Here is an 18,315-nt window from a genome sequence, read left to right as displayed (position 1 = left end):
CCTGCCTCTGCCATCTCTCTCTGCTGGAACTCCCACCTCCTATTTCCTGCCTCAGCTGACAGGCCACCAGCTTTTTATTGACAGGCGATGCTTCCATACAGTAAAGAGAATCTCTCTACACAGGCGGTCCTTGAACTCACAGAGGAGAGGGCCACCTCCTTAAAGTTGTCTTCTTGACCTCCACATGTACAAAGTGACACACACAAACAGAAAATAAGTGTGCAATTGTTTCTCGGTTACCTGACGCATGGAATGAAGAAAGCCCACAGCAAGGAGCCAGATCACCACTGCTATTTAACGATCTGGAGAAAAGACGGATGGTTGTGCTTTGTAGGATTACTGAGATGGTAAAACAAAGCGTTGAGGCCATTAGACAGTTGGCTGGCACTCAACAAACAGTAAGCTGTACTAAATATATTAAATCATGTAGAAGACAGGCTCTGTGCTGGGTGCATAGTACATGTATTCTGTGCCTCGTGAGCATCTTTACAAAGTAGCCACAGTTGTCATTCACAGACACGGGAAGCTTCTGTCACTCAAAATTATGTTTGTATATGGAAATTGATGTACAGGAAGAAATACAATAAAAGCATGTTGTATTTTCCCATATACAAAGTATAGAGCAATATATAATCTCTCAACAGCTCTTCTCAAGGACTGGGTTTTGTGCTCAGAAACACTGTCTCCCAAACCAAATAAAAAGTCCTTCCTTTAAACCGGGTGTGGTGGCGCACACCTTTAATCCAGGCACTTGGGAGGCAGAGGCAGGCGGATTGCTGTGAGTTTGAGGCCAGCCTGGTCTACAAAATGAGTCTAGGACAGCCAAGGCTACACTGAGAAACCCTGTCTCAAATAAAGGGGGAAAAAAAGTCCTTTATAAAGGACTGGCAAGATAGCTCAATGAACAGACACACCACAAAGCCTGGCAAGCAGGGCCGATAAGGTGAAGGAGAAAACTGACTACCACCTGCCCCTCCTCTCCCACGTAGATAAAGCTCATATAAATCCTGGGGTTCTGATTCTTCACAATGTAGCAGGCCTGAACTCCTTCCACCTTTTTTTTGGTTTTTCAAGACAGGGTTTCTCTGTGTAGCCTTGGCTGTCCTGAACTCGCTTTATAGACCAGGATGGCCTCGAACTCACAGAGATCTGCCAGCCTCTGCCTCCTGAGTGCCCAGGATTAAAGGCTGCGCCACCACTGCCCGGCTCCAGCCTTTTGACTTTAACTCACATTAGACAAGCAATCTGTTTTCCTGTTTACCCACTAGAAGGTTGTAAATCTCATCCAGAGACACCTTCAGCCGTACCCAGGTATGTGACCAAGGGCACTCTGTGGTCTAGTCAGCTTGAGAGGTGACAGCCAAAACGACCAGTCAGTAAGTATGCAGTACATTGCCAGGTGCTTCCCTGGGCATTTCCTGTGTATGACACCATTCTGCAAGGCAGTTATTTATTACCCATGTTATTAAACAGATATCAGGGCTTTAAATATTTAGGTGAGATGTCCCAAGTCACTCAACTAGAAGCTGGAGCAGACCTTTCTCCTTTGCTTTGTTCTCAGGCAGGTCCTTATGCCTCAAACACGCTTTTAGAGATGGCCTTGAACTGATCCTCCTGCCTCCATCTCCCAAGCCCGGCATTACAGGCGCGCACCACCAGGCGTCTGTGAGCTGCTAGAGACGGAACCCAGCGCTGTGTGCACCACAGGCAAACACTCTACCAACTGAGCGCCCAAGCCTGAGTGCAAGTTTAAGTGTGAGGTAGAGGAAACTTTTTTCCAGCAATGATAGAAATCCAAAGAGGAGTGTCTTGCAGAACTCGCTTATAGCTCAGGACGACCTTCAACTTCCGACCCTCCTGCGTCCACTTCCTGCGTGCTGGGACTACAGGTGTGCACCACAGCCTGGATTATGTGGTGCTGAGGATCCAACTCAGAGCTTCACGAAGGCTAAGCAGGCACTCTACCTACTGAACTAGACCCCCAAGGCCCCAGATGCACTTTTTTTTTGTTTTTTTTGAGACCGGCTGGCCTTGAACTCATATCAATCCACCTGCCTCTGCCTGCTGAGTGCTAGCATTAAAGGTGTGCACCACCATACCCAGCTCAAATATACCATTTTAAAAACAGCCTTTTAGGGGGGCTGGAGAGATGGCTCAGAGGTTAAGAGCACTTACTGGCTGCTCTTCCAAAGGTCCTGAGTTCAATTCCCAGCAACCACATGGAGGCTCACAACCATCTATAGTGAGATCTGGTGCCCTCTTCTGGCCTGCTGGTGTACATGCAGACAAAACATTGTATACATAAATAAAATTTTACAAACCAACAACCTTTTAGAATATATACATACTACTTAATTGCCTCATTCTTCAAAAGGCACGATCTCCTTTAAGCTGAACATTATAAATACACATTTTATTTAAAATTCTTTTTTTTTGTTTTGTTTTGTTTTTCGAGACAGGGTTTCTCTGTGTAGCCTTGGCCATCCTGTACTCACTTTGTAAATCAGGCTGGCCTCGAACTCACAGCGATCCGCCTGCCTCTGCCTCCCAAGTGCTGGGATTAAAGGCGTGCGCCACCTCGCCCAGCTTTAAAATTCTTTTAGTAGTCAAGTAGAAAAGGCTGCTCTTAACTGCTGCACACAATGGAGAGTGTAAGACTCCACCGTCTTGATAACCATTTTCTCTTTCTCCCACGGCGTCATCTTCTTTCACAGTCATGGCAGCTGCTTGTAAATAAAGCTTTTAATAAATTACAATGTGTAATACGTCCTTGTCCTTCTTCCTAGCTACTTAATGCACTGTTGCATAGCAACAATTTGGTTTTCTGCTGCATCTTTGTTGGAAGTCTGAGAGTCTGAAATCTGCACTGGCTTGGGTGAGGATGGGAAATTTTCTGGTACCACGTATGTAAATATCCATTGTAGAAATCAGTAGCCGTTAGTGTTTTCTTAAGCATTACTGATCGAACCCCAATCCAGCCATCCTAAAGGGCAAAGAGCAGACAGTGACTAGACAGTGGGAACAAAACTTGAAAACAAAATAAACTGTACTTTATAAAATGTGTCCGGCATGGTGGTGTAGCACTGGGGAGGCAGGCCAGGCAGATCTCTGAGTTTGAGGCCAGCCTGGTCTACAAAGTGAGTCTAGGACAGCCAAGGCTACACAGAGAAACCCTGTCTCAAAGAGAAAAAAAAAAGGAAAACAAAAACCCTCCTAAGCTGTTATAGAAACAATTGCTGTTACTAAATGTCTAGCTGCAAAGAGCACTGCACTAACAAACGCCTGTCTCCAAGAGCCCCCATCCCCAACCAAGGAGGAACAGCAGCTGTCCTGACATAGGGGTAAAATAAAAAGTCTATCTGCAAAGTGCCTTAGTTTCCCAAAGGTCACATATCTTACTGTGAATCGTTATCCAACCATCAAAATCCAAGGCCTGAGTTGCCTCAACAGTGATGAGCACACACTGCTCTTACAGAGGACCAAATCTGGTTCTCAGCACCCACTGTCAGACAGCAGAACATACCTGCAATTCCAACACTTACAGGCTGAGGCAGAAGGGCTACACAGCGAGTTCAAGGCTGGCCTAGGCTATTTAAATGAGACCTCATCACAAAAGGAGGAAAAAGAAATGCAAATTACAAACCCAGCCCTCCTACCCCCCCAAAAAAGACAGTAACTTGAAGCTAAAGTCACATACCTTGCAGTGAACCAGCAGCATTTGCGACTGTCTGTGGTACACCACTGACCCTGGAGTCACAGTTTGTCCTGTTAATTTGGGGTCTAAGAAGGGGGGATGACAGAAGAGAAATAATTAAGCAACATAATGGCACTTCTTTTTTTTTCTTGAGACAGGGTTTCTCTGTGTAGCCTTGGCTGTCCTGAACTCGCTTTGTAGACTAGGCTGGCCTCGAACTCATAGCGATCCGCCTACCTCTGTCTCCCGAGGGCTGGGATTAAAGGCGTGAGCCACCACATCCGGCTCATCATGGCAGTTCTTAAAAATCAAAAACATTTTGGTGCTGGGATGTAACATGGCATAGTACTTGCCCAGGATACACAAGAGCCTGGGCTCCACCATTAACAAACAAAAAATTTAACAAGAACAAAAAAGAATCTTCAGAGGCAGAACTAATGACAGAAGGGACACACTTGCTGAGGCCCCAACTCAGTCGTCCAAAGCCTCTTGGAGAGCTATATGCTCTACATACGTTATAGACCCAAAGGAAGTGTTCCTCACACATGAGAAGCTACAGTCCTTGGCTTCTCCCAGGGATCACCTTCAATGCTGCATCTGTCAGTTCAGTACCGTCATTCTGAGAGATTAACTACCCAGCGTCAGAGCAACTCACACACGATTAAGACTTAACTCTGGAAGGGTGGTGGGGCGCACGCCTTTAATCCCAGTATCCAGGAGGCAGAGGCAGGTGGGTGTCTGTGAGTTTGAGGCCAACCTGGTCTATAAAGCAAGTCCCCGGCAGCCAGGGCTACACAGAGCAAGACGACTTGCTCTGGCCCCTCCATTCCCCACTAATGGGTCCTGCTTCCTGAGGCCCTCCCACTGCCTCTGGAACAGAAGAGCCTTGCCTGCAGCTCATCACATCCAGGGAGTGCTGAGGGGCCTCAGAAGGAACTGTAGCCTGACACGCCGCACTCTCCAGGCATTTTCATTATTATATTCACCAGGGTAAAATTAACTAAGCCATTCCACAGCTCCCAGCCTTAATGCAAGAGGCCACAGAGTTTAAGGGAGGCCAGCGACACTGCCGGCTTCCGGGGTCATGTGATGCCTGCATGAGAAAATACACATGAATGGGCACTGCAGAGGGCCAGGAGAGCAACTGTGAGGTGTTATCATTATTGGACTGAAAAATAACAAGACACGAATCCTTATGCTTAGTAAATGAGGGGAAATTAGAAGTATGTGGGGTTAGGGGTCAGGACCAGTACATTTCAAACAGACTGTAGTTTGAACTTGCCAGCTATTCAAAAGTTAGCACCTGTGAGGATGGCGTTGTTAACTTCTACGAGATCCAGAAGTTTAATGGTGTTCTCCATCCAGAGTGTCTGCAATGGAACCTGCAATTGGAACGGAAGGATTCATGAAGGAACGCACACGATGCCCAAAGCCCTGTGACACTGCCGTATAATAATCCACTCTGAATAGTTTCTTCCATGTCCAGAGGAAGTGGGCACTCAGTCACTAAATCTGCTGAAACACAGCCTGAATATGACCTTCTGTATCATCTCTGCAGTGTGTGTAAGATCTTAAGTTTTATGTAAGAGTCAACTAGCAGAGGCTGGAGAGATGGCTCAGAGGTTAAGAGCACTGACTGCTCTTCCCGAGGTCCTGAGTTCAATTCCCAGGAACCACATGATGGCTCACAACCATCTGTAATGTGATCTGGTGCCCTCTTCTGGTGTGCAGGTGTACATGCAAGTAGAGGATTTACATACATAAAATAAACAACTTTAAAAAGATTTGTTTAAAAAAAAAATCAAACTTACATGCTTTTTGCTTTTTTTTTTTGAGACAGGGTCTCTCTGTGTAGCCTTGACTGCCCTGAACTTGCTTTGTAGACCAGGCTGGCTATGAACTCAGGGATCCGCCTGTCTCTGCCTCCCAAGTGCTGGGATTAAAGGAGTGCGCCAGCACTGCCTGGCTCAAATTTGCATACTCTTAATCCCAGCACTGGGTAGTAGAGGCAGGTGGATATCTAAGAGTTTGAGGCTAGCCTGGTCTACACAGAGAATTATAGGCCAGCCAGGGCTACCATCTCAAATATAAACACACACACACATACACACAAAACAAAAACTGAGTTGTATGACTGCTGGCAGAAAATGTGCCTGACCTGTACAAAGCCATGGGCTCCATCCATGTCCCTGAAGGGGACAAATCCAGTCACAAGGAGATTCCTCCCAGGTCTGCCAGTTAAGCAGGCATGGGGCTCACACCTAAATCCTATCACAGAAGGGTCTCCATGGGTTCAAGTCTACCCTGGCTACAGAGTAAGGTACTGCCATAAACAACAGCAACAACAAACAAAAACAAAACCCAGGGCTTTGTCTCTCATTACCCGTGTGCTGGGATTAAAGGCCTGTGCCACCACACCTGGCCTGGTTTCATTTGTGTGTATGTGTGTGTGTGTGTGTGTGTATGTGTGTGTGTGTGTGTGTGTGTGTGCGCGTGTGTGTAAATACTTGACCCATTTTTGGTTTTCTTTTCTTTTTCTTTTTTTTAAAAATTTATTTATTATGTATACAGTGTATACAGTGTGGGCACCAGATCTCATTGTAGATGATTGTGAGCCACCATGTAGTTGCCAGGAATTGAACTCAGGTACTTTGGAAGAACAGTAAGTACTCTTAACCTCTGAGACATCTCTCTAGCCCCATCTTTGGTTTTCTTAAAATAAAAATCAGATAATATGAATTTTACCTATAAACAAATTTTAGGTATATAATACTGTCAACCATATATTAACCATACATGTATATGGGCCACACCGTGAGTTCCAGACTAGCCTGGACCAAAGACTGAGATTTGATCTCCAAACAAACTGAGGGCTGGAGATGACTTAGCAGCTAAAGAGCAAGTGCTGTTATTATAGAGGATACAAGTTCAGCTCCCAGCACCCACACCAAGCGGCTCACGATCACCTGTAACTTCAGCTCTAGAGGGATGTGATGCCCTTTTCTGGCTTCCATAGGTACAAGGTGGGCACACACACCTTGAAAACACACATACACACACACACACACACACACACACTGAACACACATATATACACATAATTAAAAATATAATCTTTTTATAAAACATAACTGTAAAATACTGACCAGAGACAGAAAGATGTATGAGACAGGGTGAGAAGACGTAGACATTGCTTAGTGACTGGTCATATCTAAGTTATTTATCTCTTTTTTATTTTCCTTGTCTATGACAGGGGATAATCAAACCTGCTTAGGAGATACTGCAGAATGTACACTTGAAAGCCCTTGGTGAATTCCAAGACTACTATCAAAACTTTAAAGTTGAAGAAAACTTCCAGCTGGCCGTAGTGGCCCATGTCTGTAATTCTAGCAGTCAGGGAGGCAGAGGCAAGTAGATCTCTGTGAGTTTGAGACCAGCCTGGTCTACAGTGTGAATGTCTCCAAAAAACAAAAAACAAAAAACAAAAAAAAAAAAGAAAGAAAAAAAAGAAAAAAGGAAAGAAAAAAAAAGAAGCCGGGCGTGGTGGCGCACGCCTTTAATCCCAGCACTCAGGAGGCAGAGGCAGGCGGATCACTGTGAGTTCGAGGCCAGCCTGGTCTACAAAGTGAGTCCAGGACAGCCAAGGCTATCACAGAGAAACCCTGTCTGGAAAAACCAAAAAAAAAAAAAAAAAAAAAAAAAAAAAAAAAGAAAAGAAAAGAAAATTTCCTAGACTTAGTTTATAAGGTTCATTTCTAAACAAATATATCCAGAAAGCAAATAACATGGTGAAAACTTTTCAACTCACTATATCCCCAATGGCGAGGTGAAGTCTGAGCACTTGCTCTGAGGTTTGCTCCTCCCAGTTAACACAGCTGGTGCCAGCAGAAACCTTAGGGGCTGCAAGATGAGACATGAGTAAGAATGAACAGGGTTACAAACGTAAGGCCTTTAGAAGAGCACGCTCAGCTTTTCCACGCATGCAACCCTGAGTTCAATCCCTGGGACTTCCGCAGCGGGAGAACCAGCTCCTGAAAACCCTTCTCTGGCCACTCAGGGCCATGGCTCACACACTTGCCTCTGCATAAATGAAGAAAACAATTTATCATCCCAGAAACGATAAGATGATTCTGTTAGACTATATAAAAACATGTTTTTTAGGGCCAGGTGTGGTGGTGCACGCCTTTAATCCCAGCACTAGGGAGGCAGAGGCAGGTGGATCGCTGTGGTTTGAGGCCAGCCTGGTCTACAAAGTGAGTCCAGGATAGCCAAGGCTACACAGGAAACCCTGTCTAGAAAAAACAAAAACCATGCTTTTTAGCTGTTGTGGTTGGTGCACACCTTTGAGCCCAGCACTCTGGAGGCAGAGGCAGGCAGGTCTCTGTGAGTTTAAGGCCAGCCTGGTCTACAGAGTTAGTCTCAGGACAGCAAAGGGGTGCATAGTGAGACTCTGTCTCAAAAAATAAACAAACAAATAAAGCAAACATTTAAAAAATGACAAATAAATGACATAAATTAAAGTTAATAAATGTCAAACTGGCTGGGCCTGGTGGACAGGCCTGTAATCCCAGTACTTGGGAGGCAGAGGCAGGTAGATCTCTGTGAGTTCAAGGCCAGCTTGTTCTACAAAGCCAGTCCAGGTCAGCCAGGGCTACACAACGAAACCCTGTCTCCAAAAACCAAGCCAAACTGAAAGAACATGTAGTTCAATTAGAGGCTGAAGTTCGGTATTATATAAAATGCTCTAATAAGTAAAAAGGAAAAACCAAAATCCTGATAGAGAAAGATGGACCAACAGTAAGACACCGCCCAGAACAAGGAAATGCAAAGCATAGGAGCACTCCTTAAACACATAAAAATGTTAATGCCACTCACGGGAATAACACACATTAAAACTACTCCAATATCTTATTTACTCTTTTTTTTTTTTTAACAAAAGAGTTTTATTATATAGCCCAGGTTGGCCTTGCACTAGACATCTGTCTGCCTTGCTGTGAGTCAGCAGGGATCACGGGGATGAGCCTCGATGCTCAACTCAGCCTCATCTACTGGGTTAGGAAGCATCAAGTGGTAACAGGATTCAGCCCACACGCCTCAGCCGCGCATCTGCTGAATAAATGGGACAGATACACACAAGTGGGAATTCTGCTGATGAAACAAAAGCAAGAAGCAAGGTCTACACAGACAGCTCGTGTTTTACAGCATTTGCTCCTTAGTTCCCAGTACCCACAAGGTGCCTCACAGATGTTTGCAACCCAGTTCCAGAACACTCTCTTTTAACTCTGTCCACACGTGTTGTACAGACACACATGCAGCAAAAAACACACATACACATAAAATAAGTTTTTAAAAGGGAAAAATATGGGAGCTGGATGACTCAGAGGCTAAGAGCACTGACTGCTCTCCCCAATGTCCTGAGTTCAATTCCCAGCAACCACATGGTGGCTCACAACCATTTATAATGAGATATGGTGCCCTCTTCTGGTGGGCAGGTTTACATGCAGATAGACCATTGTATACATAATAAATCTCAAGGAGGCAGAGGAAGGTGGATCTCTATGAGTTTGACGCCAGCCTAGTCTACAAAGTTAGCCAGGGCTAACACAGGGAAACCCTGTCTTAAAAAAAAATTAAAGAAGCAGTGTCAAAGATATTCTGTTAATTGCAAAAATCAATAGAAACCATATAAATAAATAACAAAGATAGTAAATATTTTAATAAAATAAACAAAAGAGGCCAAGTGTGGTGTCACACATCTGTAATCCAGGACTTAGGGGTTGAAGGCAAGATGATCAGGAGTCCAAGGTCATCCTCAACCACATAGCAAGTTTAAGGCTAGCCTGGGCTATGTGAGACTATATCTCAAAAAGCCAAAATTCAAAAATCAACAAAGAGCAAGAAGACAAACAGTAACTGGACCCTAATACAGTCTTTTTCTAACTTGAAGGCATTTCTGTTATGATTTAGTGGGAACTGGCATCATGCAAGCAGTCTACTGGAGCTACGCTATGCTCCAGATATTTTTATGTTTAATTTTTCCCTCCAAAACTACATTTTGAGGTGTGCTAGCACATGCCTATAATTCAAGTACTTGGGAAGCTGAGGCAGGAGGATTCATGTGATTTCTAGGCTATGGCTGGTTTATTTAGCAAGACCCTGTCTCAAACAAAAAAGAAACTCAAAACACACCAAGACATTTTACATTTTGGGGTGACTAGTACTATACCAGCAAAAACAAAGATTCAAGCAGTCTTGAAAATGTGTTCCTTGGATCCTAGCTCTTTTTTGTTTTGTTTTGTTTTTGTTTGTTTGTTTGTTTGTTTGTTTTTTGGTTTCTCAAGGCAAGGTTTCTCTGTATAACAGCTTTGGCTGTCCTGGACTCTCTTTGTAGACCAGGCTGGCCTCCAACACACAGAGATCTGCCTGCCCCTGCCTCCTGAGTGCACCACCACACCTGGCTTTTTTCTTTTTTTTTTTTTTTAATGGATATAAAATAAAACTTTGGACATTTAGGAAAACCTGTATGGACTGTATGCTATCAGGACATGTTCAGTGCCTTTGTGTTGTGTGTGTCTTGTTTTTACTGTTGTTTTAGGATTTAAAAAGTGTTACCTTTCATTTTATGTGTATGTTTTGCCTGCGTGAATTCTCTGCGTGTATCACATGCACAGATACCCACACAGGACAGAAGACAGTGTTGGGTCTCCTGGGACTACAGTTACAGATGGTTCTGAGCAACCATGTGGGTGCTGGGAGTCTAATCTCAGTCTTCTGCAAGAGCAGCCAGTGCTCTTAACCACTGAGCTGTCTCTCTAAGAAGTGCGTGCTAATGAAACTGGACATGAACTTCGTCATTTATACTAGCGGATGAGCAATCTGAGTCTAAAATATATACACTAAATATACATACAGAAAGATTTGGGGCAAATAGAAGTGATAAATGCTTCTCAAGATAAGCAGCTGAGGGAAACGTTGAGAATGAAGTTGGGAAATTACAGCATATGCATAGATGGCCACGATGAAGTCAGAGCTTCAGCCACCGCCACGGCACACAAAACCTTGCCCAGAGGCGAGAGTGTCTACGGCCTTCACTCACCATGCGTCGCTCCCTTGGCTGGCTGCGGCCTTCCATTGTTCAGGCTTTCGGGCAAATTTCTCAAAACTTCGATAAGCTACAAATACAAAAAAAAAAAAAGGAGAGCACAGAGTACGTCCAGCAGAACAAGTCGGAAACAGCAGCGATAGTACAGTGAGGTACCCTGTCCCAGCAAGAGCGCTGGCAAACTGGCTTCGCCTGTAAGGACGCGCTGATGGGCGGCAGCGGGGCCTCACAGCAGCACGTGCCGATCCTCCTACAACTGCCTAGGGCTCTCATTTTGGGAAAGTCCTTTGACTTGTCTGTAGCCCCCAGTGTTGTGAAACGAGTGGCAGCAGCAGCAATTACCTCAGAGGTTGTTGGGAGGATGCAAAAGAAAATTCATAGAGTATCTAGACAAATGGTCTAGACAAATGGCAGCCCCACTGAAAGTCACTGCCGACGGAATGCGGAGAACAGGAAGTGCTGACCACACAGCCGGCAAATGTGCGGGATCCTGGTGGCTGCTCGCTGAGTGAGAGAAGCAGTGAGGGACGCAGGAGAGAGGGGAGGGGCACCCGAGAAGAATAAACTAAACACCTCACTCTGAAATGGAGGCCACAGAAGATCGCCTACTTCATTTGAGAGCATCTATTAAGCACCCACTCTGCACTCCTCAATGGTCACAAATTCTGGGCTAATTTTTAGGAAGCCTGCGACAGGAAGTGCTCTGCTTGGTTGTTAAGGCAGGGTCTCACTAACCCAGGCTGACACAGGGCTCATTGATCCTCCTGTCTCGGCCTCCTGAGTGTTGAGGTTACAGGTGAGTATGACCATGTTTGGTCACAATCTGTCTTGCTCTCTCTCATGTTATTATTTTTAAATTATTGTTTATAGTGTGTACATGAACTGACGTGGAGGTCAGAGAACTTGCAGGACTCGGTTCTCTTCTTCCATCGTGCAGGTTCGAGCCTTCTCACTGCCACCTCCAACCCCACCAATGAAGCTTAGAAATGACAAGTCATAACATTTGTATTGCATTGCTTAAGAAGCCTTCTCAGTAAAGGAAAAGGGGGCGGGGACACGATGAGGACACACACACTGTACCATGTTGGCACCGAGCTTTGACAACACTGCTTCCAATTCCTTTGATGTGCTCCTGGGAGGCACAGGTATGGTTTCCTGCTTGAGAATTGGGCCTATATCAAATCTAGCAAGGAAAAAAAAAGGAGCCATTATTATTATTTGTTAAGACAAATGCATTTGTCTACACAGCAAAAAGACAGTTTTGTAGGCTATTAATCTGTCAGCCACTCTAGTTTGAGGTCACCTTCTTGTTCTAGGTCAGCCAGGGATACATACACACAATGACTCTATCTTAAAAAATCCAAAACCAACACACAGAAACAAAAAGCCATGCTCCAAATCCATCTGTCATTTATATATATATTTTTATAGACATTCAGGTGTTAATAATCCAGTGACCAATTTACAAGGATTTAAAGACTCTGTATGAACCTCAGAAGACACACGGCTTCTGTTAGAAACTAGGTGTACTTAGAGCAACTACAAAAGCAAAGGGCAACACTGGGGAGTTACCCACGTCAGCACACCCTGCCCGTTCCCCCAACCGCTAAGACCTCAGACAGACAGACAGACAGACGGACACCACAGTTTAAATTAATAAGCTCTACCTTCTGGGTCTGATTTGCATAATTGTTACGCCAGTGACTGTGTCCCCATGAAGCACTGTGTGGATGATCGGAGCGGGACCACGCCACCTCGGGAGGCAACTGGGGTGCACGTTCAATATGCCACTGTGTTAGGAAAGGCAGAAATCAGTACTGCTACCAACCAACATGCACTTTCACTATTAGACTTTCTAAGAGCTGCGTGTGGTGGCGTGTAGTAATAGTAACACTGGGGAATCTGTGGCAGGAGAGTAGCTGTGAGTCTCAAAACACTCAATACCCCCCAAACACCCGACAGCTTGTATCACCTAAAATATATGACCCGTAGGGTAAAAAGTACATGACCGTCAGGTTTGTATCACCTAAAACAAAGTCAGAGGTAAGTTCGCTCTCTTACCAAAAGCACCCAATGAAATTTAACTAAAAGCAGAACAAGTAAGTAGAGGTTGGCGAGATGGCCAAGTGGTTAAGAGCATCTGTGAAGAGGACCAGGGTTCAGGCTCCCACCCAGAACTCCAGTTCCAGGGAATCCGACACCCTCTTCCGACCTCCCTGGACACCAGGCATGCACGTGCTGCGCATACATATTATGCAAGCAAAACACTCATACACATAAAATAAACAGATCTATACAAAAAAATTTTAATAAAATACTAGGAACACATTATAAGACCCATGTCATTGGGTGATATCTCTACTCAAAATTCAGCTGAGGGTGTAAGTCCAGACAGCTAGCCCATCACTAGGCAACACAGTCTTACGGAGCGGCATCAGACATCCCAGCTGCCGTTGACTGAAATGCCATCAAATACATGAAGAGTTTTTCAGATAAAGGGAATAGTGCGGAGATTTTATTTATTATTTTTTTCTTCTCAGCTGCTGCTACTTTTTTTTTCCTTGAGTGCTAAGATTAAAGGAATGTATACATGCTTGGCTTTTGTTTGTTTTGTTTTGGAGACAGGGTTAGGGTTTCTCTGTGTAGCCCCAGCTGTCCTGGAAATCACTCTCTAGACCAGGCTGGCCTTGAACTCACAGAGATCTGCCTGCCTCTGCCTCCCGAATGCTGGGATTACGGGTGTGCACCACCACGGCAAGGCAGTCTAGCTGGTGTAGAGTGAATCAGGAGACACCACAGCATCTGCAGAGGACCAGTGGGGGTTCTAAGGGGCTGGCACAGGGCTTTGCCTTTTATTCCGGGTGAGACCAAGAGCTAACGGAGCATCCTGAGCATAGTGACACGGTCTGACACACCCTTCAAGGGATCACTGTGGCTGCTTCGGTTGGCAAAGAGCCAGCTGACAGGGCCAACAACAACAGAGGCCAGCAGGTAGGTGACTGCAGTAACGAGGGTCGGAGGAACCAATGCAGGTGATGGAGCCACCAGAAACTTTTACTTTTTGAAGCCATCGGGATTTCGTAATGGACTGGATGTGGGACACCAGATAACCGAAGAACGACTCTAGGCCCAAATATCTAACAGGCTGGGGTTACTATTTCTTGAGATAAAGATCTGCAAAGGTGTTGAAGTCTCTTCAGTGAGAGAAGCCTCTGGGACAGAAGTAGAGCTGTGGACAAGGAGGGTCCCTGGAGTTCAGGCAGGGGGCTGGGGTTGTGAGCAGATACATGAAATTTAAATGAGGGCAGGTTTGGGCCAAGGAGTAATAAACAGCTTAACAACACATTTGATATTTTGTGCCTAAAATAAATCTTATTTTAAAAGAACATATTTTAACCTAGGCCTGGTGGCATACACCTTTAATCTCAGCACTTGGGGGCAGATGCAGGCAGATCTCTGTGAGTTTGAGGCCAGTCAGATACACATATTGAATTCCAGGACAGCCAGAGCTACATCTACTGGGACCCTGGCTGGAGAAATGAACTAATTAAAATTAAAAGAAAAGAAAAAAAGAAAAAGAAAATACAGTTTGCTGGGTGGTGGTAGTACACACTCTTAATCCCAGCACTTGGGAGGCAGAGGCAGGTGGATCTCTGTGGGTTCCAGGCCAGTCTGGTCTACAAAGCAAGTCCAGGACAGTCAGGGCTGTTACACAGAGAAATCCTGTCTTAAAAAAACAAAACAAAACCAAGAAAATACAGTTTAAACCGGGCATGGTGGCACACGTCTTTAATTCCAGCACTCCGGAGGCAGAGGCAGGTGGATCGTTGTGACTTCCAGGCCAGCCTGGTCTACAGAGTGAGTCCAGGACAGCTAAGGCTACACAGAGAAACCCTATCTCAAAAAAACAAACAAACAAAAAACCCAACCAAACAAAAACCCACAAATAAACAGAAAATACAGTTTAAACAATAGCATTTTAGATACTAGACCCACTCATAAAAGACATGATCTCTACACTGTATTTTTTTTTTATAAATAAAACTTACTAGGGAAACTTAAGAATAAGAGCCTCACTCAAAAGTCGTCCAAAGGAAGCCACTACTCCAACGTCATAGTCCCCGGGTCCCACGTCGGGCCACTCGTACACCGGGAGCTGGGACTGTATAGCATACTGCTTCACGGGTAGTCCTTTGGGGGATGGCGAAGGCAGTGTGACCACCTCCAATTTTTCAATTAACTTTTCCTCTTTGTTGTCTCTGAATTAGAAAGATTGGAGAAAAATGTCACAGTGTCCGGGCAACAACTCAAAGCTAAACTACTTCACACACAACAAGTATATTCTATGATTAAACTCCCTGCACACTTAAGGATAAAATAATTAAAATCAGTGCAACCAACAAATAGGCTTTTTAATTTAATTAAAAAATTTAATTTTTGCTGGGCATGGTGGCACATGCCTGTAATGCCAGCACTAGGGGAGGCAGAGGCAGGTATGAGTTCGAGGCCAGCCTGGTCTACAAAGCAAGTCCAGGACAGCCAAGGCTACACAGAGAAACCCTGTGTAGGTTTTTCCTGTCTCGAAAAACCAAAATAAATAAATAAGTGAATAAATAAACAAATTTTATTTATTATTATATTGTGTTATATTTGTGTGTAAGTGTGGCATGGGCTACAGCATGTGTGGGAGTGAGATGCTCACTCTCAGGAGTCAGTCCTCTGTTACAGCACCCACAATGTGTAGTTCAAAACTGCCTGTAACTCCAGCTCCAGGGAATCTGACGCCCTCTCCCGGCCTCCACGGGCACCAGCACGCACATGCTTACAGAGACACACGTACAAACAAAAATTAAAAACTAAATCTTATTTTAAAAGAAAAATAAGGGGCTGGGCAAGGTGGCGCACCCCTTTAATCCCAGCAGAGGCAGGCGAATCGCTGAACCTGGTCTAAAATGCGAGTCCAGAACACAGAGAAACCTTGTCTCGAAAAACCAATAAATAAATAAATAAATAAATAAAATATAAAAAGATGCCAGGAAATAAGGGGACGATAAATAACCAAATAACCTTAAGCTGGGAGGAAAGTGGGGCAGTAAACAGATCAGACTTTCAGGAAATACTGAATTACACACACTTTCTCCCTAGTAGACCAGGTCTGTCAAGAAATCTCACGAATATTACACGTATACGGACTGTTCTTGGAAATGTATTCCCGCCCTAGGAAACACGGGTGTACAGGAGAGCAAGGAAGTGGAGGCCACCAACCGGACGGCTGGCCAGCCGCAGCAGTACCGGGAAGGGACCTCTGGAGTCGCAGTCCACTTCAGCCAACCGGCTCTGCCCACGGCCTTGGGCACTGGCGGGGCCTCTCCTGCTCTCGGTGCTGCAGGAGCCACAGTAGCCTCGCGGGCCCGCACCCCACGGCACGTCTTCCCGGGACCCCGGGACCCCGGGACCGGCTCGCTGCCCCGGCTCGGCGTTGGGCCCCCACCCCAGCCTGGTACCTGGCAGCGTGCAGCGCCCGCAGCGCCTCCCGGGAGAAGAGGTCGGTGCCGAAGAACAGCACCCGCCAGGGCGGCTTCTCCCGGACTCGGGGTCCTCGGCTGTCCTTCTCGTCAGAGGAGCCGCGGAGCCCGGCCGACGACCGACAGGAGCAGCGAGGACCCTTTCCCGCCAGCCACGGACCCCAGCAGCGCCGCACGCAGAGCATCACCTCGGCCTGCAGCGGCCCACCATGCGCATGCGCGCCTAGGGGGCGGGGCTTATGGCTGAAGGGCCCCCAGACGCAAGCAGAGGACGGGGCGGGGCCCAACTGAGCAAGTGCTCAGGAAGAAATTTGAGGGATTTTTTTGTTTGTTTCTTTTGTTTTTCGAGACAGGGTTTCTCTGTGTAGCCTTGGTTGTCCTGGACTCGCTTTGTAGACCAAGCTGGCCTCGAACTCACAGTGATCCACCTGCCTCTGCCTCCCGAGTGCTGGGACTAAATAAAGGTGTGTGCCACCACGCCCAGCTACCTAAAACAAACTTTTAAAAGAAATTCTTTGAAAGACTTCACGATTTTTAAAAATTTGTTTATTTTTGTTTCGTGTGCATTGGTGTTTTGCCTGCATGTATGTCTGTGTAAAGGTGTCGGATCACCAAAAACTGGAGTTAGAGACAGTTGTAAGCTGCCATGTGGTCTGGGTCCTCTGAAACTAGTGGTCTTAACCACTGAGTCATCTCTACAGCCTCACATTTTATTTTTAATTATGTGTGTGTGTGTGTGTGTGTGTGTGTGTGTGTGTGTGTGTGTTTCTGTCTGACTGTCCCATATGTGTGCTGGGAACTGAGTGTGTGTGTTTGTATGCTTATCTGATCAGTCCCAGAATCCTAACTTAGGAGAGTGGGATATGATTGTAACATTGAAGCTACTGTCTTTTTTTTTTCTAAATTTTTACTTATTTATTATGTATACAGTGTACATTAGATCACATTATAGATGGTTGTGAGCTACCATGTAGTTGCTGGGAATTGAACTCAGGACCTGTGGAAGAGCAGACAGTGTTCTTAACCACTAAGCCATCACTCCAGCCCCCTGAAGCTACTGTCTTTTTAATATCGACGAAAGTGTGATCTATTGGGGCTGGAGAGCTGGCTCAGTGGTTAAGACACTTGTCGCTTTGGCAGAGGACCTGAGTTTGTTTCCCAGTACTGTCATCTCCGGCTCCAGGAGGTCCACTGCCCTCTTCTGGCCCCTGCAGGCATTGCATTCATATATACATATACACATATACACATATCATTAAAAACAAATCTTTCAAGTATGGGGCTGGAGAGCTACTGGTCAGTAGCTAAGAGCTCTTACAAAGGTTCAAGTCCTTGCACCCACCTGTAGCTCCAGTCCCAGGGCACCCTCTTATGGCCTCTGGGGGTACTGCAAGCACATGGTGCACAGCCATAGGTACAAGCCTGAGTTATGGTGCTCAAGTTGTTCCCGTGTAGCTGTGCCTCTAACGCTGCCCTCCTGCCATTCACAGCACCCTCTGCCCATCACACACTACGTGTTTGGAGCAAGAGGCTGGCACTAACCTTTTCCCACTGAGCAGCCTCCTGCTGCCGATATCTTTTTATCCCCTGTTTGCATGCTTGTTTGAGGCAGGGCCTGGTCATGCTGTGTCTTCCATTCTGGCCAAGACTTTGTGATCCCCCCATAGTAAACTTCTTTTTAAAAAAAAAAACTGAATATGGTTAAGTGTGAAGGTTGGCAGTTTTCCCCAAATGTAAAAAATGGAAAAAGCTGGGGCGCACACTATTATCCCAGCACTTGGGGAGGCAGAGGCAAGTGGACCTCTGTGAGTTCGAGGCCAGCCTGGTCTACAAAGCTAGTCCAGGGCAGCCAAGGCTACACAGAGAAACCCTGTCTCAAAAAACAAAAACAAAACCAATGTTGTTTTATTTTTCAAGGCAGGGTTTTTCTGTGCAGCCCTGGCTGTCCTGGAACTCACTCTGTAGACCAGGCTGGCCTTGAACCGAGAGACCCA

The 18,315-nt window shown here is 45.7% G+C and overlaps 1 protein-coding gene across 1 annotated transcript; it reads right to left on the bottom strand.

Moving 5' to 3' along the window:
• Positions 1–2,727: 2,727 nt before the first annotated feature.
• MTFMT (mitochondrial methionyl-tRNA formyltransferase) lies at positions 2,728–16,552 on the bottom strand. The gene is given in 10 exon segments (XM_084782399.1): positions 2,728–2,819; positions 2,822–2,983; positions 3,698–3,780; positions 4,998–5,076; positions 7,503–7,594; positions 10,791–10,866; positions 11,877–11,979; positions 12,464–12,586; positions 14,846–15,055; positions 16,301–16,552. Coding segments are annotated over 10 exon segments (1,167 nt in total). The 5' UTR covers positions 16,507–16,552; the 3' UTR covers positions 2,728–2,786.
• Positions 16,553–18,315: the final 1,763 nt, after the last annotated feature.

The sequence above is a fragment of the Acomys minous genome, assembly GCF_964271855.1.
Source record: "Acomys minous genome assembly, chromosome: 5".
Classification (NCBI taxonomy): Eukaryota; Metazoa; Chordata; class Mammalia; order Rodentia; family Muridae; genus Acomys; species Acomys minous.
The sequence above is the reverse complement of the archived record's forward strand: the minus strand, read 5'-3'. Positions and strand labels throughout refer to the sequence as shown.